A 27,186-nucleotide genomic window follows, 5' to 3' on the forward strand; every position below is an offset into this window, starting at 1 on the left:
TGTATTTGATTTTAAAATGGTAAGTCTCTCCCTACCCCTGACCTTTCATAACACTTACCTACTGTACTACCTGGGCTACAGCTAGAGAGGGAACAAAAACAGCATTTCTCTCCACTCTACCCACCTTGAACTGAGTTGCATGGAAATGGTGCAAAATGGCCAGAGATGGACCCCAGGAAATTATGGGCGTTTAATGCTACATTTCTATACATAAAACATGCACAAAGAAAGTGTTTTGGTACTTGGAGGGAGGGAAGAAAGAGGAAAAGGCTTAAATCATTCTCTTAAAAGAATGTCTGCACTTTGAGCTGGGGTGTAATTCCTAGCTCGAGAGACATACTTGTGTTAGCTCTAATCAAGCTAGCATGCTAAGAACAGAGTGTGGTCATAGCAGTCAGAGTGGCTAGCTACTCTGAGTAAGTTCCTGTCTAAGGCCAGGTCTACACTACCCCCCTAATTCGAACTAAGGTACGGAACTTCAGCTACGTGAATAACGTAGCTGAAGTTCAAAGTACCTTAGTTCGAACTTACCTTGGTCCACACTCGGCAGGCAGGCTCCCCCGTCGACTCCGCGGTACTCCTCTCGCCGAGCTGGAGTACCGCAGTCGACGGCGAGCACTTCCGGGTTCGACTTATCGCGTCCAGACTAGACGCGATAAGTCGAACCCAGAAGTTCGATCGCTCGCCGCCGAACTACCGGGTAAGTGTAGCCAAGGCCTAAGACACTAGGCACATTCTCAGGGCAGGTAGGTCCTCTGGCTGCCCATGCCATCATGGCTACACTCTATTGTTGGTATGGTAGCTCAGTGCACTAAGGCTCATCATCTACACATTTTTACCAACCAGACTTAAATGGGACGTCTGGAAAGTCTTCTCCTGGGAATATTGTGTGTCTAATAGCAAAACAATGTTTTAGAAACAAATTTAAAACAGTCCAAACATGGAAAAATCATGAGCATAAAAGGGATGCTTTATTGAGAAAGCTGTGAGAACAAACCTCCCCTTTTGAAAGAAATCTGTTTTAGGAGACTTTCTTTCCAGAAACAAAACATAAGTATTTTGGTGATTCAAATCATAGTGTACGGCGCAACATACTTTCAAAGTACAAAATCTGTTTTAAAGCGGTGGTCTCTCCGTATGTATGAAGCACATGCAACTATTCAGTCCTCCCACACAGATCAGCAGGGTTTGAACTTCCTGATCTTCAGACTCCTATCTTAGACCCTTACTACTGAGCTACAGGAGAAACAGCCCTTTTGTAGACTACCCAGTGGAGGAGGACTTAACATGCATTTTCCCAGTGGATTATGCAACTATTTCCTAGTTAGCAGTAGAATACTGGTGATCAGGAATCTTGGAGTCTATCTCCGGTTCTGGAAAAGGAGGGTGTCTAATAGTGGTTAGAGATAGGATTGACTAAAATCAGATTTAGTCATTCTGAAAGGCCATGGAGATAAGATTGGGTTTGTCATGTTAGAGACCTTGACTCTGTGTCTGCAGTAACCTTTGCATAAACTGTCTGCTACCTTATGAAAAAAAACAGATGCGGAGGTCAATAGGTCTTTCCTAACTGCCTTTTCCCTCACTCTCTCCTCCGAGGAACTGAGTAATTTGCCATCAAATTCTGTGTGTTCAGCTTGGAATAAAAATGTTCAGTTATGGCTAAAAAGTTACACTCTATAGACTAACACTACCCATGAACCTGATATTCTAGGAATCAGTAGATGAGGAAGCAATAATGCAGGAACATTGCGAGTACAGGTGAGAGCATTTCCCTGGGTTTCCGTTCCTGTGTCTGGTGCCACAGTGGACCCTGGCAGCCATGAGGCACAATTACAGAAAAGTTCTTTTCAGCCCCTGCTGCCCCAGGCTGCAGCATACTCGGAACAGATGGAATCTTTAGAGAATTTAGTTGCCAAAGTCAAACAATTCTCTACTGAGCATGTGTGAATTCTGTTTTTTCTGAGCCCTATAATTATGCCAAATTTGTTTTATGGGTACAAAAAAATGCACTCCCTGACATGCGGGCAACACTTACCCCTTCAGCAAATTTCATGTCCCTGCTCTAAACCATGGAGGTACTGAAGCTTCACACTGAAACAGTTGTAAGAATGTTTTTAATGAGGGAAAAACAACCTATATGTCCCTAACCTTGTTCTGAGAAATGGCTGAACTATTTTTGCAGTAAAGATCCAAAAAGAATCAACCTGAGGCAGACATGCAGTATGAGAAATTTCAGCCTAAAGTTTGACGAAGTTATAAGCAACTGAAAAAAAGGTCTTATAATAGAAAGTGTTAGGCAGCCTTGCCTTGAAGCATCCCTACAATCTCCACATATAATAAGAGATTAAAAATGATAAGATAGAGAACAGTTCAGTGGGAATATTGTCGGCAAGAATTTTCTTTTGTTACTTCCTTACTCCCATTTTTGTCTGCATCTTCAGTTTCGATTGTAAACTCTTTGAAGCAGAGACCAGTCATGCCTATGCTATGTGAATAATAATAATAATCCATAAAAGGGAGGAAAAACATTGGAGAAAAAAAATTATTGGCGGTGTTTTCAACTGATTTAAAAATCAATGTAAAATCACTGGAAGCCCCTGGGGATTGTGAAGTCTTTGCTGCAAACTGCCTTCAACCAAAATGCTGTGTCTTTCATTTCTCTTTGTAATTGACACAGCTAAGGCAGGAGACACTCTTGAAAAGGAAACCGTGGAGACTGAGTTTAAAACGTTTTTTCTCTTGATATTTTTGAAATATGTGAAAATAAAATATGCCCAAGAAAAAAGTAAACTACTGTAGTTTAGAAAAGGCTATTTATTAAATGTTATACAAACACTTAATAAATCCTTAAACTATGAATAGTTTAAATAACTTTTTATAGGCTAGACTGTGCCCCCATATGGTTGCTTAAAGAGAAGGTGGGCACAAGATTAAAGGGAATCCCTCCTGGAGCTTCCACTGAGGTGGAGAGAGATCCTCACTGGCCCCAACTCAGAGCCGTGATTGGACCTTAAATTTGGCCACCTTCAGCCAAAATTATTTCCAGAGGTGTGGTAAATGCTCTGCCTCTGGCTAGTAGGTGATATCAATATATCACTGCATAAGACTAGACAGAAAAACTAGCCATCTACATAAGAGTGAAGTGACTAAAGTGTTGTCAAACGCACACAAAAAACAAACAGAAAAGACAAAGCTGAAATAATACTTTCTCTAGCCTTTGTCATAACTATAAAGAAGTAATCTTAGATGTTACTTGTAACTGTAGTACATGAAAAGCATGTTCAGTCAAATGTAGTTTTAATGTTAATGAGATTCCTTTAATGTTTAGGCATCAGGAATGCTAAAAGCTTAACCATGTCAATGTATGTGCAATTTTCTGTAAAAATTTGATGCTGGCTTTGCTGTTGACTGACCTATTCCACAGACAGGTGTCATTTGGTGGAAGGCCAAAACAACACCTCCTCATTTGCCCAGGAGTTATATCCAGGAAGAGCAAATAAGTTGTCTGCCTACCACAACTCCCTTTCTTTGGTTTGATCCATTCCTTCTCTCCATACTGGGGCCATGCATCTTAGAAGGATTTAATCCAGCTCCAGGAGGTGGAGAGATGTACTGAAGACTCTGTAAAAGGGTTAATTTTCTATTTTGAAATAAACCTATTCACCATCCTCTGTTGCTAGAGAAGAGTTGGAGTAGTGTCTCCACCAATCTCTAGCAAAATGGAGTGGGGCCCCCTGCCCTCAATCTCTTCAGAAGAAAGCATATAGGGACTTTTGGCCATCACTGACATATCAAGAGTCATATGGAAAAAAATTGTTTCACAGTTATATTATTTATACAAAATAAATGCTTCTGTTTAAAATTTGCTCCAAAAAAATTCTTCAGAGGAATAACTATTTATACCCACATATAGGGAATGTGGTGCTTCAGTAGTGAATATAGTTTATGATGAGAATCAAAGATTTTAAAAAATAAAAAACAATAAATGTCAGTGATACAGAAAATAAATATTCTGGCCCTCACCAAATAAATTAATCCATCAGTGTAAGCTATAAATTACTGTCCATCTTCAGTTTGTGCTTGTCCAGACACAGTACAATCAGCTTCATACTTTTTTTTCAGGCCTTTCAAGAATATTCGCAAACTGTCTGGATCCAATCGAGAGTTCCTTGCAGTCTGAACCAGCCTTGTTGCTAGATGGTATACAGCCCTTTGTCTTAATGTCTCAGGAGTGGCTCTTTGCTTTTGCTGTTGTTAAAAATAAACACATACATTAAAATGTGAACACAGATATTCATTTATTGAAGTAGTAATGTTGGCTGTTTTCTGCCTGTCCCATATCTGAGTCTGCTGATATACCATTTGCAGATTCTATCTAGGACCTTGTCTAGTACTTCATAATAGTAATGACAGAGCTCTCTGTTGTCATTTGACAGTGATCTTCAGTAAAACCCATTAAAACTGTTCCCAAAAACATAATATTTAGTTTCTTGACCTAACACCAGAATGAACTGAGAAATCCGTTTGAAATCTATCCTACGAACAGCTTCTTAGTCTGTAAAATTCTGGTGAAAGGTTACAAAGGTTATATAAATAAATTACAGATTTATTTATTTTTCGCAACAGTTCATGAAATAAAGAAGCTTTTTGAAAATAAAATAAAATAAAATCCTCTCCCTTTCTCACAGTAATTTTATTAGCAAATTTATTAAAATCATAACTGATTTTCTTTAAAAATTCCCAGTAACCAGTAACACAGTTGCCCTATATCATTAGATCTTATTTTTATGTGCCATACTTATGTACCTCTGTAATATATCATTGAGCTACTTACATTTTTATCAAACAATAGACAATACATGAGAATATATTGAAGGTATGTGCTTTATAAGATTATAATTTGACTACTGCAAATTACTACCACATACCAAAATTTGTCTAGCAATATGAGTTGTGATCTCCTTTGCATCCAAAATTATTGATGGTGGTAGAGAAGAAACTTCTGCAGCTTTTAATCCTAAATATAAAAAAATATGAAGTAGTCTTTTACTGTCTGTGCCAGAATGAATCCTTACCTAAATCAAAATGTCACTCTAAAATGAATTTTTTCAAAAAGAATTTTTATTTAATTCCCCTACAAGTTTCCTCTCCTCTGTATCTGAACTCAGTAATTTTCTTAGCAGTATGACTTATGAAGAGCTGGGATTAAATAAAGTTACTCAGGGTCTGTGATGATGCCTGCTCTAAAACATATATATTCTATGTATTCACAATAGCTATTATGACACAAGCTAACTGCTGATGTCACTAACTGCTCATGCTCAGATGCATTAGCTGTAATACTAGGGCTGTGAATAGGCAGCTCTTTTTCCATTACTGAAAGAGGGGCAAAGTCTACAGAGTAGGAAGAAGAATCCCTCACTAAGAGGATTGTAGAACAAAAGTTGGGAAGTGGGTTTAGCAGCCTTCACTTAAGTCTGATCCAATAGGGAAGAGAGAAGAGCTCGGTGTGGAACAAAAGTAGGGTTGCCACCTGTCTACATTTTCTCCGGTTCGTCCTTTCCTGAGATAATGTCCAGGAAATCTGTAAGGGTGATCACGCTGTCAGCCATACATTTTATGGGCTCAGGACATCATCTTGGACGTCCTGTATTTTTGTACCTCAGAGGTGACAATCCTAGACAGAAGGAGCCTTACTCAGTGAGGAGAATGAGGTGGAGAGCAGAATTTGAGTGGCCGGTTTCCAGGGTCAGTGAAAATGGTTGAGACTCTGTGTGTTCCAGTCTCTCACCTGATGAGCCATTTGTCTTTGGGAAGAGGGACAGAGTATCACTGATGCCTGTCCTGCTCCCAAGACTGTGATGTTTGATTCTTCCTCCATCCCTTAACTGGTCTAGGAGAACTTGAGGCCTAACCCAATCCAACAGCTGCTGAAAAGCTTCTCTTTTCAATAGCTGGGCTGCCTGCTTCTGCCTCCCCTGAAAGCTGAGAGGAAACAGCAAGGCTCCTAGGAGTCCTTAAATCCCCCAGTGATGCTGGCAGACCAGGTGCCTCAACTGAACACTACTCCTGAGGGCATTCTGCACCAAACAATTAAAAATTCTGCACAGTTTAAAATTCTGCAAGTTTTATTTGTCAATAAATAAATGCAGAGGCTACAGCATGGCAGTGGGGCGCACAGGCTGTACGAAGGTGGGAGATCACCCTGCAGCCTCCCCACTCCCCGGGACTCAGTGGTGAGGCTGCACCCAACCCTGACTCAGCACAAGGCCTGGGCCTGCCCCAGAAACACCCTGGGGCCCTGCCCCTCTGCCCCAGGTGCACCAGGTGTGGGGCAGGCAGGCTCAACCAGGCAAGATCCAAGTGTGGAGGGACTCAGTATGGGGAGGGATCCAGGTGTGGAGTGAGAGGATTCTGTGTGAGACAATCTGGGTGCAGGCAGCTCAGTTGGGGGTCTAGGTGTGAGGGGATCTGGATTCAAAGAGGCTCATTGGGGGCTTCCATGTGCAGGGGCAATGGGACTCTGCATGGGCTTCCAGGTGAAAGTGGTTGGGGCTCAGCGGAGGGGTCTGGGTGTGGGGGTCTTAGCAGGGGGGTCTGGGTTCTGGAGGAGTGGGGCTTGGTGGGGTGGAGGTTTGGGTGGAGCTAGTTGGGGGCCAGTGGCATGGGAGTCTGGATGTGGGGGCTCAGGCTCATGAGGATGGGAGTTTGAGTGCAGAAAACTCAGTGGGGGTAGTCTGGGTGCAGGAGTGGGAGGTCCAGAGGCAGGGGTTCTGGGTGCAGGGGGCCTCCAGATGCAGGGGTTGGGATGAGGTTCAGATATGAAGGGCCAGGGGGATTCTGGGTGAGCGTCAGGCTTGGCAGGGGTGTCTGGGTATGGGAGGTCAGGTGGATGGGCGAGCAGCTCCCCGTACAGTGACCCCTCCCCCCCCACCACAGCTGAGGAGCGATGGGGGCAGGAAGCAGGGGAGGATGCTGAGCTTCCTGCAGCTGGGGGAGGTTTCTGGGGGTGGGTCTGACACAGCCTCACCCACTCCTTGCAGGGGAAGAGGAAGTCCCGTCCTCTCCTGCTTCCAGCCCAGCCGGGACTAGCAGCTGATCCGGCTCAGAGTAGAAGCCACTGGCTGGGGTGTCCCCAGCCCTGTGGTGATTTACCTCTCTGCTGGCTGCTCTGGGTGCCTGAAACAACGTACCTGCACAGCTAGGGAGTGGCATGTGACTGCTCTTCCCTGTCAGAAAGTCATTTTTCTGTGGGGAAGCAAAGAAATCTGCGGGGGACATGAATTCTTCCAGTCCTATAAATCTATGTATAATTCTTCAGAACTCATCTTGTAAAAAATCCCCAAAACTGGCCTTGTGTTACCAATGTGAGGCAAATTAGCAGTGAAATTTTGATAAAGGCATAGAAGGAACATTTTATATTAAATTAATTCTAACTTTAACTCGAATAATTTATAGTCTTCAGCTATCTCAGACTTGTAAAAATTGTGTGTTGTGAGACAACTCCCTATTGATTAAACCAGCTAAATCAGAGATCCAACTACAAAATCTAGCATTTATACCTAGTCTACACTAGAAGCACCACATCAGCGCAACTGCATTGATGCAGCTGCTCCACTGTAGTGTGTCTGGTGAAGACACACTATGCCGACAGGAGAGAGCTCTCCCATCAGCATAATTACTCCACCTGAGAGGTGGTAACTATGTTGGCAGGAGAGCATCTCCCACTGATGTACTGCTGCCCACACCAGCACTTAGGTCAGTGTAACTTGCATCGCTCAGGGGGGGTGTCTTTTTTACATCCCTGAGTGACATACGTTATATCAACATAAGGGGTAGTGTAGACCAGCCCTCAGAAACATTATGTGGATTCTTTTCACTCCCTGAAGGATTATGGGTCTATAAAGAAATGAATGGATGACAATGAGACATAAATAAAATGTTTTAATCTGTTACACAGTCTGCTTCACTACAGTTTATATTAAATTTAAAGGATAAATTAACCCACTTTCCCAAGAACACAGTTTTGACATTTCAAAGGATAAAAAGCATCTCTCTGCATAAATAAACTGAGGCACACATCTATGAACATTAATGTGTCATTTTTAATAAAACTTCATTCATTTAGGATGAGCCAAATGGGTACAGCTTTTAGTTAACTTTTTTATATCATCCTATATGAGCAAATACAAAAGAGGCAGCTCTCAGATAGTCTTAAATGGATGCCTGCACATTCAAGACTTATCTCACAGCACCTTGAATTGCTCCCATAATCAAACAGGAAATCAATGCAGAGCACTCAGTACAGCTATTATGTGCTCAGCGTGACCCAACTCAGGTCATAGAATCATAGAATATCAGGGTTGGAAGGGACCTCAGGAGGTCATCTAGTCCAACCCCCTGCTCAAAGCAGGACCAATTCCCAACTAAATCATTCCAGTCAGGGCTTTGACAAGCCTGACCTTAAAAACTGTGTTCACAGGTCACTGTGTTCTCAACCAGTTGAAGATGCCAGGTGAAGTCTGAGAGCAGAAAGATCATTTTATTAGACAATTAAGTTTTTCATACTGTGGACACAAAATAACTACCTTATTACACAACTATTTAAAATACAAAAATAAGTGGAACTGTATTTTAAACTGTTTATTTATTTAGCATGTGTATAGTCGTCTAGCCAAGCAATGGCATCTTCAGTGGCATGATGAAGTTCTTCTAGGCCACCGCTGAACTTGTAAAGGACAGTTACCTGTTCTGTAACTGGCGTTCTTCGAGATGTGTTGCTCAGGTGTATTCCACTATAGGTGTGCGTGCTCGAAGTTTTTCCCTTAGCAGTACCCGTAGTGGGTACTCCTGAAGTGGCACCGACATATCGCGCCATAAAGGGGGCTGCGTGCTACCCCCACCATCAGTTCCTTCTTGCCAGAGAACTCCGACAGTGGGGAAGGAGGGTGGGATGTGGAATACACCTGAGCAACCCATCTCGAAGAACGCCAGTAACGGAACAGGTAACTGTCCTTTCTTCTTCCAGTGATTGCTCATGTGTATTCCACTATAGGTGACTCCAAGCTAACCCGGATGGAGGCAGGTCAGAGTTTAAAGGTAAAGATTTAAGGGTTATTCGGGCGGAGCACCGCCCTACCAAACCCGGCGTCATCCCTTGATTGGGAGACGATCACATAGTGCGATGCAAAAGTATGGACAGAGGACCACGTAGCAGCCCTACAGATGTCCTGAATGGGGACATGAGCCAGAAAGGCTGCAGACGAGGACTGGGACCGAGCTGGATGAGCGACCGACTCAAAGGGGCGATTAGGAAAAAACAGAAAGCGTTTAAAGAGTGGAAGAGGGGAGGGATCAGTAAGGAAATGTACCTAAGTGAAGTCAGAGAATGTAGAGATAGAGTGAGAAAGGCCAAAGGCCGTGTAGAGTTGGACCTAGCGAGGGGAATTAAAAGCAATAGTAAGAGGTTTTACAGCCACATAAATAGGAAGAAAGCAAAGAAAGAAGAAGTGGGACCGCTGAAGTCTATTGCCGGAGAGGAGATTAAAGACAATCTAGGCATGGCGCAATATCTTAATGAATATTTTGCATCGGTGTTTAATGAGGCCAATGAAGGTATTAGGGATACTAGCACCACTATAGAGGGGCACTCGGGATGGGGGATTACCGTATCCGAGGTAGAAACAAAACTTGAACGCCTTAATGGGGCTAAATCGGGAGGACCGGACGATCTACATCCGAGAATATTGAAGGAATTGGCGCGGGAAATAGCAGGCCCGTTAGCGATAATATTTAATGAATCTGTAAACTCGGGGGTGGTCCCGTTAGACTGGAGAATAGCTAATGTGGTTCCTATTTTCAAGAAAGGGAAAAAAAGTGATCCGGGTAACTACAGGCCTGTTAGTCTAACATCTGTAGTGTGCAAGGTGTTAGAGAAAATTCTGAAAGAGAAACTAGTGGAGGACCTGGAGGGTAGTGGCAATTGCGATAAATTACAACATGGTTTTACGAAGGGCAGATCGTGCCAAACGAATCTGATCTCCTTCTTTGAGAAAGTAACGGATTTATTAGATAAGGGAAATGCGGTGGACCTAATATACCTGGATTTCAGTAAAGCATTTGATACTGTACCCCATGAGGAATTATTGGTTAAACTGAAAAACATGGGGATCGATATGAAAATCCAGAAGTGGATAAGGAATTGGTTACTGGGGAGAATGCAGCGGGTTGTATTAAAGGGTGAACTGTCAGGTTGGAGGGAGGTTACTAGTGGAGTGCCTCAAGGTTCGGTTTTGGGACCCATTTTATTTAATCTATTTATAACTGACCTCGGAACCGATTGCAGGAGTGGGCTGATAAAATTTGCGGATGATACGAAGGTGGGAGGCGTTGTAAATTCGGAGGAGGACAGGGATATCCTGCAGGGAGACTTGAATGAGCTTGTGAATTGGAGTATCAGAAATAAGATGAAATTTGATAGTGAAAAGTGTAAGGTGATGCATTTGGGGATGACTAATAACAATTTTAGTTACAAGATGGGGACGCATTGGTTAGAAGTTACGGAAGAGGAGAAGGACCTAGGGGTTCTTGTAGACCGCAGGATGACTATGAGTCGACAATGTGACGTGGCGGTGAAAAAAGCCAATGCGGTCTTGGGATGCATTAGGCGAGGTATATCTAGTAGGGATAAGGAGGTCCTGCTTCCGTTGTACAAGGCGCTGGTGAGACCTCATTTGGAGTACTGTGTGCAGTTCTGGTCTCCCATGTTTAAAAAAGATGAACTCAAACTGGAACGGGTGCAGAGAAGGGCCACTAGGATGATCAGAGGAATGGAAAAGCTGTCGTACGAAAGGAGACTAGAGGAGCTTGGGTTGTTTAGTCTGACAAAGCGAAGGCTGAGAGGGGATATGATTGCTATCTTTAAATATATTAGAGGGATTAATACAAGGGAGGGAGAAGAATTATTCCAGCTTAGTACTAACGTGGATACCAGAACGAATGGATACAAACTGGCCGTGGGGAAGTTCAGACTTGAAATTAGACGAAGGTTTCTGACCGTCAGAGGGGTGAAATATTGGAACGGCCTACCGAGGGAAACGGTGGGGGCGACGGATCTGTCTGGTTTTAAGATAAAGTTAGATAAGTTTATGGAGGGAATGGTTTAATGGTAAAACATAGTAGTCAAGGAAAGCCAAGCAATGGTGGGTAAATAGTATAATGGCTAACGGGGTCGGGCTGGAGACTCTTGCCTATATGCTCGGGGTCTTACTGATCGCCACATTTGGGGTCGGGAAGGAATTTTCCTCCAGGGCAGATTGGCTGAGCCTCTGGAGGTTTTTCGCCTTCCTCCGCAGCATGGGGCAGGGATCTCTAGCAGGAGGGTCTCTGCCGATTGAAGTCACTAAAAACAGGATTGGGGACTTCAACAGCAGAGTCCAGGGAAGGGGTAGGGACGGTTTCATGGCCTGCAGCATGCAGGGGGTCAGACCAGATGATCATAATGGTCCCTTCTGACCTTAAAGTCTATGAGTCTATGAGTCTATGAGTCACAATAGGAGGTGCCAGGTCATAACAGGTGCGAATGCACAAGGTGATCCAGCGGGAGATCCACTGGACGGACACCGGTTGCCCCCTCATGCGCTTGGCCGAAGCAATGAAAAGCTGGGGGGACTTCCTAAATGGCCTGGTTCTTTCCAGGTAAAAGGCCAGCACTCTGCGCATGTCTAACATGTGCAGGCGGCGTTCCTCATAGGAGGAATGGGGCTTAGGGCAGAGGATCGGGAGGAAAATATCCTGATCCATGTGAAAAGCCGAGACCACCTTTGGCAAAAAAGCAGGGTGAGGGCGGAGCTGAAGCTTATCCTTATGGAAGACCGTATACGGCGGTTCAGAAGTCAAAGTCCTAAGCTCGGAGATCCAGCGGGCTGAGGTGATGGCCACCAGGAACGCCACCTTCCAGGAGACGTGGGACCATGAGCAGGTGGCTAAAGGCTCAAAGGGAGGCCCTGTGAGGCGCGACAATACCAGGTTCAGATCCCAGGGAGGGGCCGGGGGTCTAGCATAAGGGAACGCCCTATCCAAACCCCGCAGAAACCTGGAAGTCATGTGGTGGAAGAAACACTGACTGTCCCATCACTGGAGGGTGGAAGGCCGAGATGGCCGCCAGGTGCACCCTGATAGAAGAGGGGGCTAGCCCCTGGGTCCGCAGGGAGAGAAGGTAATCCAGAACCAAGTGGATAGAGGCGGAAGAGGGAGAGGAACCTCTATTCCTCGCCCACAGAGAGAACCTACACCATTTAGCAAGGTAGGCCTGACGCGTGGAAGGTTTCCTACTCTCTAGCAGGACAGATCTCACTCCTGCAGAGCACATGTGTTCCTCCTCGGTTAGCCACGGAGCAGCCACGCTGTCAGGTGGAGCGCAGCTAGGTTGGGATGGAGGAGGCGACCCTGGCCTTGAGAGGGGAGATTGTGGTGGAGCGGGAGCCTGCGGGGTGGGGCCACTGAAAGTTGAAGTAGGATCCCGTACCAGTGTTGACGGGCCCAGTCCGGGGCTATGAGGATAACCCTCACCTGGTCTAACTTCACCTTCTGGAGGACCCTGCCTATTAGGGGAAAGGGAGGGAAGGCGTACAACAGGGGCCCCGACCATGGAAGCAGAATGCATCTGATACTGCTCCATCGCCCACTCCTGCTCTGGAGCAAAACCGGGGACACTGCCGGTTCTGAGCGGTGGCGAACAAGTCTACCTGGGGAGCACCCCATTGTAGGAAGATCCCCTTGGCTACCTCCCTGTGCAGGGACCATTCATGCTGCTGGGAGAATACCCTGCTCAGGCGGTCTGCGAGGGTGTTGCTCTTGCTGGGCAGGTAGAAGGCCCACAGGAGTATGCTGTGGGCTATACAAAACTCCCACAGGAACTGGGCTTCCTGGCATAGTGCCCAGGAGCATGTGCCACCCTGCTTCTTGATAAAATACATGGCAGTTCTGTTGTCCGTGAGGACTCTTACCACCTTCCCGTGTATGTGCTGGCAGAAGGCCACGCACGCTAGGCATACGGACCTGAGCTCCCTGACATTTATGTGCAGGGTCTGCTCCTGCCCCTGCCCCACCTGGTCTCCCCAGCCCAGGTCCGAGGCGTCGGACACCAAATCGAGGGAGGGAGGAGGCTCTCGGAAAGGAATACCCCGGAGCATGTTGCTGGGGAAGGTCCACCGTTGAAGGTCCGCCAGCACCGCGGGTGGTACCGTGACAACCTTGCCCAGGCCTTCCCTGGCCTGAGAGTACCGGGAGGCCAGCCAAAGCTGGAGGAGTCTCATTCGGAGCCTGGCATGTCGCACCACGTAGGTGCATGCTGACATGTGGCCCATGATTTGAAGGCACACCCGTGCCATAGTTACCGGAGAGGCCGTGATCGAGGTGATGAGAACTTCGAGCATCTCGTGCCTGTCCCGCGGAAGGGAGGCTGTGGCCGTCCGGGAATCTAACATCGCACCTATAAAGGTTATGCGCTGAACTGGGACCAACGTGGATTTCCAAGGCGGTGCCGGGCCTTGGAGCGGGAATGGCGGTGCTGACGGCTCCCCGACCCGCTCCTGTCGGAGTCACTGTACGAAGAGGTCTGGTGTTGCCTCTTTCTACCGGGACGACGACGGTCGGGACCAGACGAGTGGGAGACGCTCATGGCAGAGTCGGGTTGCGGAGTCGACATGCGCTGTGAGGGTCTGGTAGATGCCTCAACCCGGAAGGCGGCTCGACTTCCGAGTCCTCCATGGAAAGGTGATGGGCAGACAAAGACGGCTTCCCATGGGACCGGGGAGCCGACTGCTGCGGCGCCACGGGCACCGGGAGCGTGAGGATGTCACGCGCGGCCTGAGCTGCCTCTGGCGTCGAGGGCATGCACACCTCCGGAGAGGCTCGCACGGACGGGACTGGACTACTCCGCTCAGTGTGAGTCGGAGGTCTCTGTCCCGGTGGGGATTGCGGGCTGCCCAACATGGGTCTAGCCTTCCCCTTACTCTTCTCCCGGTGCTTCAGCGATTTCCCCATCTTTTTAGCAGGGGAACGGTGCCGGGACGTCGACGGTGCCTCACTGCGTACCGATTACACGATGCTGGGCGCCGATTCAGAGCGGCACGCGGGAGGCACTTTGCCGCGTGTTGATGATACAGAGCCCAGCGCAGTACCAGCTCGACGCGTCGGTGCCAGGGCCAATGCCGACTCCATTAAAAGCGCTCGGAGTCGGATCTCACGCTCCTTCTTCGTACGCGGCTTGAAGGAGTGGCAGATTTTGCACCTTTCAGTAACGTGAGACTCGCCCAGACAGCGAAGACGCTTAACATGCGGATCGCTTCTGGGCATAGAATTGCAACAAGAGTCGCAGGACTTGAAGCCTGGGCCACGGGGCATGCCCCGAGCCAGGCAGAGAAGTTCAAAAAGGAAAAGTTCAGTGAACTGAGTACTACTAAGGCTAGAAGCGCTGGAGCAAGTTCTGACTACCTTTACTGGAGGCAAGAAGGAACTGAGGGTGGGGGGAGCATGCAGCCCCCTTTATGGCGCGATATGTCGGCGGTGCTCCCCCACTATGGGTACTGCTAAGAGAAAAACTTCCGGTACCGATGCACGTGGCAAGTACGCACACCTATAGTGGAATACACATGAGCAATCACTCGAAGAAGAACAGTTACTATGTAAAAAATTATTCACAATATGGAGTGATCTGTCAGTGGATAGTAGGAATGTTAGACCCTAATAGTTTAATATATCTTATGTACTTTTTAATAAGTTATTAATATCAACACTGAAGTCCATTACCATAGTTTTTTTCCTCTGTGTGTCCTTTCGAAAGTATGTAAGTATAAGTAATTTTTTCCTTATTTCCAGCACTGTTTTTCACATGTTGCACTTCAAAATGGTTGTTTTCCACATTGGGATATAAAGCATCTATGTGACACAGTTCCAGGAAATGTGTAGCGAATAGAGTAAATGCCTAAATTAGACAACAGAAAAGGAAATATTATGACATATTAAGTAATCCTTCATAATTCATTATAATTAAGCAAAATAAATTTAAAATATATATTTGATATTTGATCAATCTCTTTTCTATCCATAAATCCCAGTAAGTGTATCCATATTATTTAGATTAGAATTGTCCATAAAATGAAGACTGGAGTATGAGAAAATGTTTTTATTTTAAGGCTGCGTGAGAAAACAATTACAAATTTTAGAGACTAATGATTAAAAAATATAAAAAATACCTTCAAACTCAGTAGATATTCACACACTGAATAACAAATGCCAATACCTTCTTCAGTACTGGTACCTCTGCCAAGTTCATCAATTATGATGAGTGATTTGTCATTAGCATTTTGCATGATATATGTTATCTAAGGAAAAAAAAAACTTTGTTATCTCTAGCAGTACATTTTTAAATCCCCCCCACCCCGAAAAACCAAACAAACCAATAAAAAGTCCGCTCGTAATGTGAGTAAAGAACAGAATCCTTCAGAAGATCCATGGCTTTCACTTCGGAGCAGCTTCCAAACAGCTGAGATTTTAAAACAAACAAAACATCCTGCCACAAAACTGTTTGCCTCTTTCTCTCTAAATATGTAATTTTTCCTCAAAATGAGGTCTCAGGTGGAATACTAGCAACAGTCAGATATGGCCCAACAATAATTTAAGGTACAATACCTAATGAAACATCAAGACTAATGTCCAATGGAACAGTGATTTCTACTCCTGTTGGAATGGTTTCAGAGATATTGGACTTAAAACTGTGACATGATTTATAGAAAAGCTATTATGAATAATTCTTAAAACTTCCTGCTCATCTCCAGCTTGCTGGTTGGGTAGCAGGTCTTAAAGTCCATAACCCACATTGAAAATCTTGAAGAAAAAAGAGAAGATGGAAGGCAAGATAGAAAGTTTGAAGGGCGTTATAGAGAGGAACAACAGGTAGAGAAAAGGATGGTTGTGGGTTTTTCTACCTTATTTTATAGCAGGCCTATTTTAGAAAAGTTTTAAAAAATAACTTACTGGTATTATTTTTCTGCCCTGCTTCCTGAGAAGTCCAGTTGTCCTAGTTACTAATACCTGTTTGCAATATGGAGGTCTAGTTAAACTCTTCTTCTTTCATATGGCTTAAAAACAGCAACGTTAGATGTCCAGATCTAAGTTGGCAATCGAATTGATTGCTTCAGGTGACACAGAGTAGATGGAAGAAATACCACTGATATATGATTATTTGGGACACTAGTTGATAAGGTGTTTCATAGCTTGAAGTCTGTTTCTGCACTCACAAATAGAATTGTGTATCAGTCTCCATTCATGGAGGACAGAGGCAAATCTGCCATGTGTTGTGCACATTCAGTTCAAAGTGTAGCATATTTTCATGTGAGTGAAAAGCCAGTGGGTTGTTCAGTTGAGTCCTTGATGAGGTGTTTGTAAGGAACACTGGTGTCCTTTCACCTTGCTCGCCATTGACTTCGTGGGAGAACCCCAAGTCTTCGAACTCTTGCGCTGCAAGCCAAAAAAGCTTTCTGGATTTGAGTTGGAATCTTGATATATTATTTAGATATTCATATATCGGAAAATCCTTGTTCCCTCATGTAGCAATGAATTTGGAGTGGGCTGATGTGTGCCAGTATGGGAAGCCATGGTTGTGGCATTGATTTTACTGTGTCTGTAATGACATGCATGATGGTGTTTAGACATATCATTTGTCAATTCTCAACTAGACGGGTCAGCAGTATTCTGTGTCAGAGTAGATAAAGGCTAGTGAAGAGGTTTGTAGACTTTTTGCATCGGCTCCCCAGGTTGTTGCTGACAGCTTATGGATGGGGTTTACACACATCCTTATTTTGTCATAGATATTTTTCAGGTGCTAGTGCAGAGGTGGGCAAACTACGGCCCGCAGGCCACATCCGGCCCGCAAGACCCTCCTGCCTGGCCCCTGAGCTCCTGCCCTGAGGGGCTAGCCCCGGGCCCCTCCCCTGCTGTTCCCCCTCCCCCGCAGCCTCAGCTTGCTCCACCACCGGCGCAATGCTCTGGGCGGCGGGGCTGCAACTCCTGGGGCAGCACAGCTGCAGAGCCATGGCCTGACCCGGTGCTCTGTGCTGCGCGGTGGTGTGGCTGGCTCCAGCCTGTCCTGGTGCTCTGGGTGGCATGGCTGGAGCACCAGTAAAGGGGCAGGGAGGAGGGGGGGTTGAATAGAGGGCAGAGGAGTTTGGGGTGGTGGTCAGGGGGCAGGGGTGTGGATAGGGGTCGGGGCGGTCAGAGGGCGGGGACCACAAGTGTTTAATGGGGGCAGGAGTCCCGGGGGGGCAGTCAGGAAGGAGGGGGTGGGTTGGATGGGCGGTGGAGGGCAGTCAGGGGCAGGAGTTCTGGGGGCAGTCAAGGGAAAGGGAGAAGGGGTGGTTGGATAGGGTGGGGATCCTGGGGGGGCAGTCAGGAATGAGAGGAGGGGTTGGATGGGGCTGCGGGGGGCAGTCAGGGCGGGGGTTCTGGGGTGGTCAGGGGACTGGGAGTGGGGGAGTGGATGGGGCAGGGGTCCTAGGGGGGCTGTCAGGGAACAGGGGGGGGTTGGATAGGGCAGGAGTCCGGGGGGGGCATCAGGGGGCAAGAAGCAGGGGGGGTTGGATAGGGGGCAGGGGCTGGGCCATGCCTGGCTGTTTGGGGAGGCACAGCCTCCCCTAACTGGCCCTCCATACAATTTCTGAAACCCGATGCGACCCTCGGGCCAAAAAGTTTGCCTGCCCCTCTGCTAGTGAAATGTGAGGCTTTGGTCTAACATCACATCAAGACATTTTGCAGTCTTATCTTCTAGTCACGGAAGTCCATGTGCAGCTCTGCCCTAGTTTTTCGATTGTTTAGATGATATGCTGACACCAGTTTTAGGCTATGTCTACACTGCATACCACATGTTTAGTAGATGTAGCTCTCTGGTGCTGGAGTCTTAAATGGGGGGCAAAGGCCCCAGCAGCTCCTATGGCAGAGAAATGCTCCAGCAGTGGGGAACTGTCAGAACCTTTTCCCGCTGCTGGAGTCTTTCCCTGCAACTGGAAAAACTCCAGCAGTGGGGAGCCAGTTGCAGGACATTACACTGCTAAAAATAGCAGTGTAGATGGGGGAGTCACTGCTTGGGTGAGTAGAGAGCCATGTAGGGTACATACCCACAAGGTTCAGGCATGTCTTTACTATACTCACCTAAATAATCCCTCACCATCTATACTGCTATTTAAACTTGTGCTGGGGGGAGGAGGGCATGTAGTGTATGTACACTATACACCGTTTAAAGGAATATGCAATGTAGACATACATTTAGTGGGCTTTGGTTTGGCTGTCAATATAAGAAATATTCTTCCAAGTTTATTCACCTCCTCCTTGGTGAAGGGAAATGATACGGGGATTGGGGATAGGTAGTGAGCTGACTATGTGTCAGAGCTCTCTGCACACTTTATGCTTAGTTGATTTGTCCCCTAGTACTTTTGAGTTCATAAGAAGCGTTTCTGCGATTGGACCAGCTTTTGATGTTCCCTTGGGTTTGCCGCCCCAAGCTGATGCAAAATTAGCCAAGCTTTGTGACTGGAGTAAGTGAAATCCTGACCTTCATCTGTCTTGAGTCATCTTTGATGGCACGCTAGATTCAGTGACTCTAGCAGGGATGTTACAGTATTTATTTGGTTCTTCTTTAATAGCCTTTTTGTTTCTGGTTTCATATGGAGTATATCGATTCTGATTGCTGCAAGAGATGTTTTTTCTTGAAGCTATTTGGATAAACTTGCTGAAACGACCGAAATTTCCAGGCTTTAGTGGAATTGCGTCAATGGTGGCCTCAATTGTTGTAATGAATCCTGGCCAGTTTCCCTTTGAAACTTCTGTTGCCATTTGGGCAATGACATGACTACTGGCAATGTGGATTAACACCAGTCTATGCTAGCGGTGTAGGAAGTAGCAAAAGTAATGCTAGACATTCTGAGGGATTTCAACTGGTCTTCGGTGATGAAACAGAGATCTGGATTGCGGTATCCATTCCAGGGGGCAGAATGAAAAGTGCCTCTGTCTTTTGCATAGAAAAGAAGGTATGTGTCTTCATTTGATGACAATTCCACAAGTGCCTCATCCACAATATCGTTACTAGCATAGCCCTACATTGTGTGGTGGTGACTGAAATCAACGACATATATATAAGCCAGGCAAAAGACTGTGGGTAATGGGGGAGAAGACAAGTCTGTATTCAGTGATTTATACACATTAAACACTCTTATCTTGATGATTCTTACTGAGATGGTCAAGGTTCCAGAGTTGCTCCTAGCAACTACGGGTCATAATCCTCAATGCTGAGCTTGATGCACGTATCATGGCTGTGTTTTGGGTGATGGAGGTAGGTGATGAGATTGTAGCAAGCAATATGGCAGCGTGGTCCTTGAGTTTCTTGCAGGGCAATGATGTTAATCATGTTATCTCATGTAACATGAGCTAGCTGGTCGCTTCTAGGCTGGTAAATACCTTCAACATTCAATTGACAAATTCTTAGAGCTGGGTCTACAATTCTCTTAAGTGGCTCTGGATGGAGTCACTTTTTGAAGAGTAACTATTTCCATTGCTCTTCAATCCGGGACTTCCCTGGGTGATGTTTGGATGCTGATTTGACAATATCGGTTGTGCTTTAGCACGTAACAATGGAGTCCACATGGTAAAAGGTTGTCATCACCTGCCTCTAGTTAGTCTCTGAGCAGTAACTAATGGATCATATAGCAGCAACATCCAGACAGCTTTCTTTCACTCTATAAACAGCCATCCAGTAGTTAACATTTCTTTCAGATGCATCACCTCAAGACTAGACTACTGTAATGAAGGGATGCATCTTAAATTCATGTGGAAACTGAAGCTGATGCAAAATTCACTTGTTAAGTAAAGGTTTGTTTTACCCATAATCACATTAAGACTGTGATTCACATAACATGTCAGCAGTGTGTTAAGTTCTGTGCTTGATAGTGGCAGCCTATTAGTTCCTGAGTTGATTTTCTGATGCTGGTTTTGACCTGTAAATCCCTAAATGGCCTGGGACCTACCTTTCTAAAAGATGCTTCTCTCCTCATGACATACAATATGGAAGAGAGATACAGAAGCCAAGTTGTCTTTGACTGCTTTGTTTGTACACAGAATCATAGAAATGTAGGGCTGGAAGGGACCTTGAGAAGTCACCTAGTCCAGCCCCCTGTGCTGAGGCAGGACCAAGTACTCCTACACTATCCTTGACATGTGTTTGTCTAAAATAAAAGTGCTTCAGTGCCAATGAAATATAATCCATAAACCAATGTAAAGTGTACCAGCTTAATGTTAATTAGGGCCCCTGATACTAAAATAATTAAACTTGTACCTCTTTCATTTCCTTCATGAATGTTGATGAATTTGTTTCTATATCATCATCCATACCAATTCTAGTGAAAATTTGCTCAGCAATTCTAAAAGAAGAATATTCTGCTGGGACATAAGAACCTGAAAAATAAAATAAAAGTACAAGTTATCTTATGTTATCACTGGTAGTAACACTATAGCTAAAAATTGGCTTTGTGTAATACACATAAAATCTCATCTTATTTTTAGAAACACATTTTTCCACTTAGTAAATAATGATAGTTTCGGTAGAAAACAATTTGAGTAGTGCAAAAGAATACTTATAAGGTAAACTGTTGCTCACCAATCTGTGCCATAATTTGACAGAGAGCAATCTGTTTCAGGTAAGTTGATTTTCCACTCATATTTGGTCCTGTAATAATGATAAAATTGCTGCCTTCTGTGATATACGTGTTATTAGAAACAGGTTTTTCCACAGATATCTTTTCAAGAATGGGATGCCATCCCTGCTTGATTGCTAATGTATCAGTAAATTCTGGACGAACTAAACCAAGAAAAAATTATAAGAAATGTTAAGCACTAAATACAAAAAAACCTACGACAATTATTAAAAAGTTACATTTTAAAATAAAATAAGAATCACTTATGCAGAGCAGAGCTCTGAGTCTGTTACTCTTCCTCTTGTTGAATAATGTCTTGCTGCTTGAGTTGGGGGCTTCACTCCTCTGCCAGGCATAGCACTACAAGGTGCTGCCTCAGTTTCCCCCAACCTGTATCTACAAAACAAGTCAAAACAAGCTTGCCTTAAAGCATTTCCCTTTAATTAACAGAAACAAATATCCCAAACAGGGAAAGACCTTCCACTCGAGCCTTTAATCCTACTACTAGCTCCAGATTTGGGAGACCCCTCTTACATAGTTCTGTATTTTGCCTTCATCGTGAGGCTCCTAGTCCTCCTCCCTGGAGCTGGAGTACTGTTCAGAACAGTCTTTCTGCTGTTTACATAAAATAACCTCCATCCTCCTCCCAGAACTGGAGGTACCACCTTCACCTTCCCAGTTCTCACTGGAGCTTGGGTAAAACTCTTGCCAGTGCTTTAGCTAACATAGCATAAAGATATGATCCAGTTCTTCTCCCTGGAACTGAGGTTCAGGTATCATTTGTCTATCCCATGACAGAGTGGGCACCCTCCCCTTTTCTATTGCCTGCTGTCTCCTATCATCAGGAGTCTTTTTTCCCCGACACTGCTCCTTGCTGACCTCCTCTCCATACTGAGTTCTGGTAATTTTATTAAAGTCAGGTGCTCCCCTAATTGAGCAGTAATCAGCCACCTGGACAATCGATTAGCTCCCTGTCCACCAATTAACCACCAAGACTGGCTTACCAACCTTAGTCATGGGTAGACTGTCTAATTCTCTCTAAAAGGCCAGTCACCCCATGACAAGAACTATTCACAAAGAAGGGATTATTCAACATGAGCAAGAGTGGAAGAATCAGAAAGGATATTCCCATGTAGAAGACCTGACCTATAGCTATCAAATCAGCAAAGACAGTATACTTGGAGGAATTAATGGGCTGTTTTCAGGTACAGATTACATCTTTTATACAAGTCCTCATGATCTATTACAGAAAAATAACATCTTAGCCCTCCATCCTCAAATAACATGCCAAGATTGTGTTCGGAAGCAAGTGGGGGAATACATGAATAAAAGGGGAAAGAAAAGTAGGAAAAATGAAGCTATAAAAGTAATTCATACACTGAACTGAAATCCAATTTTAGTTCTATAGATGACTAATATATGAAGAGATAAATACAAGAGCCACAAACTAGACCTGGTACTATTATATAAATATTGGGGGACAGCATTTTAATTTATATTTACCATCTCTTAGAAAGAAACTTACCATAGTCAGAAAGAGTGCAGGCATGGGCAAATGACAGCAACATATCCAACATTGATACAGTGTCAGAGAGTTTGTATAGGCAATGGATATGTTCATAGATTTCACTCAATAGTTTACACACTATCCTGCAAGCAGACAGCTCTGAATTAGTTACTGTACACTACATTTTATTGCTTTATACAGTTTACAGCAATAAAACAATTATTAAGTTCATAATGTCAATATGGTACTTAGATACTAGGATGACAGGCATTACATAAATGCCATAGAGATTTGTAAACATGGGCAATTGTGTGAATTTCTAAAAAGCATAGTAAGTTATTGGGGAACAACTTCTAGGACAAATTCTGCCATCAGATGTGCAGATGCAACTCCCACTGCTTGAAAGGGAGCTGCATGTGCAAAATTGACTCTAAAAAATACAGCTTTTGAACCAATGGTGTTCTTTGTCCTCCAAAAAGTGTGACTCTTCAGTTTCTTGAGTCCTTCATGTTTAAAATGGGTTCACATGATCTCCAAAGAAGATGTAGCCAAAAATAGCCTATGTTAGCTTTTGTGATCTAGAAGAAAAGAGAACTATATGTGCCCTTGGGTCCCTTTATAAGCATAACTTATGGAAAAACTGAAGGTAATTCTACTTAAAATGAAAGGCATACTTAATATAAATAATGGCTACACATTGCCAAATTGCTATACTCATTGTGTCATTTTGTGTTGATAATATTCTACAAAAAGTTTAATAAATGTGATGGATACTCTTCTTTTTTATGAATAAATCCCTATACATTTTCATCATAATTCAGAATAATGTAGATTTAGCCTTTTAATGTGCTCTCTCGTGAAGAACACTCTCTCTCTACAATCTGGAGTGCTTTTATAATGCACCATAATTTAATAATGAAAATATATTAGAAAACCTCACAACTAGTTGTTAATATGGCAAATAAATCAAGTTAACACAAATATTAAAGAGTTTGAAATGTTCTTACAAGTAGGTCATGTGATAAATTTCTCTCAAAGACTCCTGGCATCTTTCATTCATTTTAATTAAGTCTGCTGAAGTAAAGCTATACGCATTTTTCATTTTAGTGATCTGTAGGGAAATTCAAACTTTAAGTAATACATGTCAAATAAACGCACATAAAGAAAGATTTCCAGAAAACAAAGTAGGAACAATCTGGAAAGCAAGTGACAAAACTGTTACCTTATTTCACTTTTCCTAAATAAAACAGCATGAAAAAGCAAGAAAACAGAATGTAAATATCAGAATGACAGAAACCTTAGAACATTTCATATCATCTCACAAATAATATACCACATTTAGACATTTAACACACTGTATAAAAGAATATGGGTTAAATAAATTCTATCCTCATTTATTATGTAATATCACTGAGGTCATTAATTGCATGACAAAACATGTCCAGAACACACACCTTTGTAAATTCTGAAGGAAGCTGACCATTAGGTAATGCTGCACATTCTGCATTCATTTGGATAAAAAATCCACGAGCAGAGCTGAAACTCATCTTCAAAGGTAGGTTGTATTTTTCTCCAAGCTGTGTTATCATTCCTAAATAATATGAGGAAAAAATCAGCCATAATTCAAATATTTTCTAACATACTATAAAACTCACTGTGTTATCTGAGTAGGAAATTCATCATGCAGATATCTAGATACCAATTCCAGTAAATTAAACAGCCTTGTTAGGACCTTGAAAGGGGGCTTGTGTGGAGGTGAAAGAGCTTAGTAAACCATTAAAATAAGAGCATTAGCTTTATAAAACTAGTGGACAAAAAGTGCTAGGTGAGAATAGGAGAATTCATAGGTTCTTTTTAAAGATATTCATATGTTGTCATAGGGATCTCAGGGGTGGGTTGTCCTTCTGCTGGAAAGGAAGATTTCTCAGAGAAGTAAGCTTCAGATGAATCCACTTTCATGCCACTGGTGTTTCACCCTGCTTTCTCAACAGGTAACTGTAATGCTTGGATCTGGGGCTGTCAATCTTTTCCTACTCACTCCATAGTTCAGAATTATTTGCATTTCTAAATCCTAACCCCAACCCACCCACCTGGGAGGGTGATAGATGCAGGGGACTATTAGGTGACAGGAGGAAAGGTGCTGCTAAATGGTAGGAATTCTGAATTTTGCTGAGTGGGGTACAGCAAATGGTTGGGTAGGTGTGGGTGCTTGGGTGGATGAGGAAAAATACTGATGATGTACTACTGTGTGGGGAGAAAAGAAGGATGCTGTTGAACAAGGTTTCCCTGGCATTCACACTCCTCACTGAGCTGGCTCAACCTCCCACTGTTGCTACCACCAGAGAGACAGGCCAGCAAATGGTTGGGTAGAGAAGATGGGCTGTGTTGGACACCTGGGTCCTGGATTCAGAGTAGCAGCCATGTTAGTCTGTATCCGCAAAAAGAACAGGAGTACTTGTGGCACCTTAGAGACTAACAAATTTATTTGAGCATAAGCTTTCGTGGGCTACATCCCACTTCTTCGGATGCATAGAATCCACGAAAGCTTATGCTCAAATAAATTTGTTAGTCTCTAAGGTGCCACAAGCACTCCCGTTCTTTCTGGGTCCTGGAGTCACTCAGTGCTCCAGTGTGTCAGCATTTGCTTCCTCTATGCTTAGCATGGTAACAGGAAAAGGAGCTCTTCTGCTGTAAACATGTGGGCTGCAGTGAAACTGGACTGCACTAACCATCAGGAGGGAGAAAAGACGGTTACTCACCGTTGTAACTGTTGTTCTTCGAGATGTGTTGCTCATATCCATTCCATTAGGTGTGTGCGCGCCGCGTGCACGATCGTCGGAAGATTTTCTACCCTAGCAACACCGGCGGGTCGGCTGTGGAGCCCCCTAGAGTGGCGCCTTCATGGCGCTGAATATATACCCCAGCCGACCCGGCGCCCCCTCAGTTCCTTCTTGCCGGCTACTCCGACAGTGGGGACGGGGGGCGGGTTTGGAATGGATATGAGCAACACATCTCGAAGAACAACAGTTACAACGGTGAGTAACCGTCTTTTCTTCTTCGAGTGCTTGCTCATATCCATTCCATTAGGTGACTCCCAAGCCCAACTTAGGTGGTGGGGTCGGAGTGAGACATTGCTGTGTGCAAAACCGCTGATCCGAAAGCAGCATCGTCTCTGGACTGCTGCACTAGTGCATAGTGAGCTGCAAATGTGTGGACTGATGACCAAACCGCCGCTCTACAAATGTCCTGGATCGGAACATGTGCCAGGAAAGCAGTCGAGGAAGCTTGGGCCCTCGTGGAGTGAGCGGTGAGGTGCGGTGCTGAGACACCTGCCAGGTCATAGCAAGTCCGGATGCAAGACGTAATCCAGGAGGATAGGCGTTGTGAGGAGACTGGTGAGCCTTTCATTCGGTCGGCTACTGCAACGAAGAGTTGCGTCGTCTTTCTAAAGTGCTTTGTGCGGTCAATATAGAAGGCCAGGGCCCTACGTACGTCCAGGGAATGCAAACGTTGATCCTGGCGAGTGGCATGTGGTTTAGGATGAAAGACCGGGAGAAATATATCCTGGTTGATATGAAAAGGAGAAACCACCTTAGGGAGAAAGGCAGGATGTGGACGAAGCTGCACTTTATCCTTGTGAAAAACTGTGTAAGGGGGCTCAGATGTAAGCGCCCTGAGTTCAGAAACACGCCTTGCTGAGGTGATGGCTACAAGGAAGGCTGTCTTCCAGGATAGGTACAGAAGTGAACAGGTGGCCAGTGGCTCGAATGGAGGACCTGTGAGCTTGGAGAGAACCAGGTTGAGGTCCCACGTCGGGACGGGCTGACGTTGTTGTGGGTACATCCGGTCTAAGCCCTTGAGGAATCTAACGACCATCGGGTTAGAGAATACCGAGGACGCGAGTTCCCCTGGGTGAAAGGCCGATATAGCGGCCAGGTGAACTCTAATTGAAGATATCGCCAACCCCTGCTGTTTTAGGGAGAGGAGATATTCCAAAATGAGGGGAATGGGTGCCTGCAACGGGGACTTGGCTCGTTGTTCGCACCAACAGGAGAACCGCTTCCACTTGGCCAGGTACGTGGTGCGTGTTGAGGGCTTCCTACTGCTCAGCAGAATCTGTTGGACAGAGAGTGAGCATTGCTGCTCTGCCTGGGTGAACCCTGGAGCAGCCACGCCGTGAGGTGGAGTGATTGCAGGTCGGGGTGACGCAACCGGCCGTGGTCCTGAGAGATGAGATCCGGACATAACGGAAGCGGGATCGGAGTCTGAACCGAGAGTTCCAACAGTGTGGTGTACCAATGTTGTCTCGGCCACGCTGGAGCGATCAGAATTACCTGCGCCTGGTCTCTGCGCAATTTGAGCAGTACCTTGTGGACCAGAGGAAATGGAGGGAAGGCATAAAACAGGTGGTCTTTCCAGGGAAGGAGAAACGCATCCGAGAGGGAGCCCGGAGCTCGACCTTGTAGGGAGCAGAACACGTGGCACTTCCTGTTGTCTCGAGATGCAAACAGGTCTATCTGGGGAAACCCCCACCTCCGGAAGATGGAATGTATGATGTCTGGACGGATAGACCACTCGTGTGTCTGAAAGGACCTGCTGAGTCGGTCCGCTAGAGTGTTCTGGACTCCAGGGAGGAACGATGCCGTGAGATGGATTGAGTGGGCGATGCAGAAGTCCCACAGGCGAATGGCCTCTTGGCATAGAACTGACGAACGTGCTCCTCCTTGCTTGTTGATGTAAAACATGGCCGTGGTGTTGTCGATGAGAACTAACACACAACGGCCACGTAGTTGATTGAGAAATGCCTGGCACGCCAGGCGCACCGCCATCAGCTCCCGAACATTGATGTGCAGGGCTAACTGGGGTGCAGTCCACAGGCCCTGGGTATGGTGTTCGTTGAGATGGGCGCCCCAACCCAGAGATGAAGCGTCTGTG

The 27,186-nt window shown here is 45.1% G+C and overlaps 1 protein-coding gene across 1 annotated transcript in view; it reads right to left on the minus strand.

Annotated features, from left to right (window-relative positions):
• Nucleotides 1-3,952: 3,952 nt before the first annotated feature.
• MSH4 (mutS homolog 4) overlaps nt 3,953-27,186 on the minus strand; it is a 58,494-nt gene continuing 35,260 nt past the window's right edge. The window contains exons 11-19 of the mRNA XM_054037929.1: nt 23,706-23,842; nt 23,259-23,362; nt 22,270-22,394; nt 20,708-20,908; nt 20,387-20,505; nt 15,261-15,389; nt 14,815-14,989; nt 4,932-5,020; nt 3,953-4,251 (exon numbers count right to left, since the gene is read on the minus strand). Coding sequence (XP_053893904.1) covers nt 4,060-4,251; nt 4,932-5,020; nt 14,815-14,989; nt 15,261-15,389; nt 20,387-20,505; nt 20,708-20,908; nt 22,270-22,394; nt 23,259-23,362; nt 23,706-23,842 — 1,271 coding nt within the window. The 3' untranslated portion in view covers nt 3,953-4,059. The remainder of the gene's footprint in view (nt 4,252-4,931; nt 5,021-14,814; nt 14,990-15,260; nt 15,390-20,386; nt 20,506-20,707; nt 20,909-22,269; nt 22,395-23,258; nt 23,363-23,705; nt 23,843-27,186) is intronic.

Source organism: Malaclemys terrapin, chromosome 8 (genome assembly GCF_027887155.1).
Source record: "Malaclemys terrapin pileata isolate rMalTer1 chromosome 8, rMalTer1.hap1, whole genome shotgun sequence".
In the NCBI taxonomy this organism is placed as follows: Eukaryota; Metazoa; Chordata; order Testudines; family Emydidae; genus Malaclemys; species Malaclemys terrapin.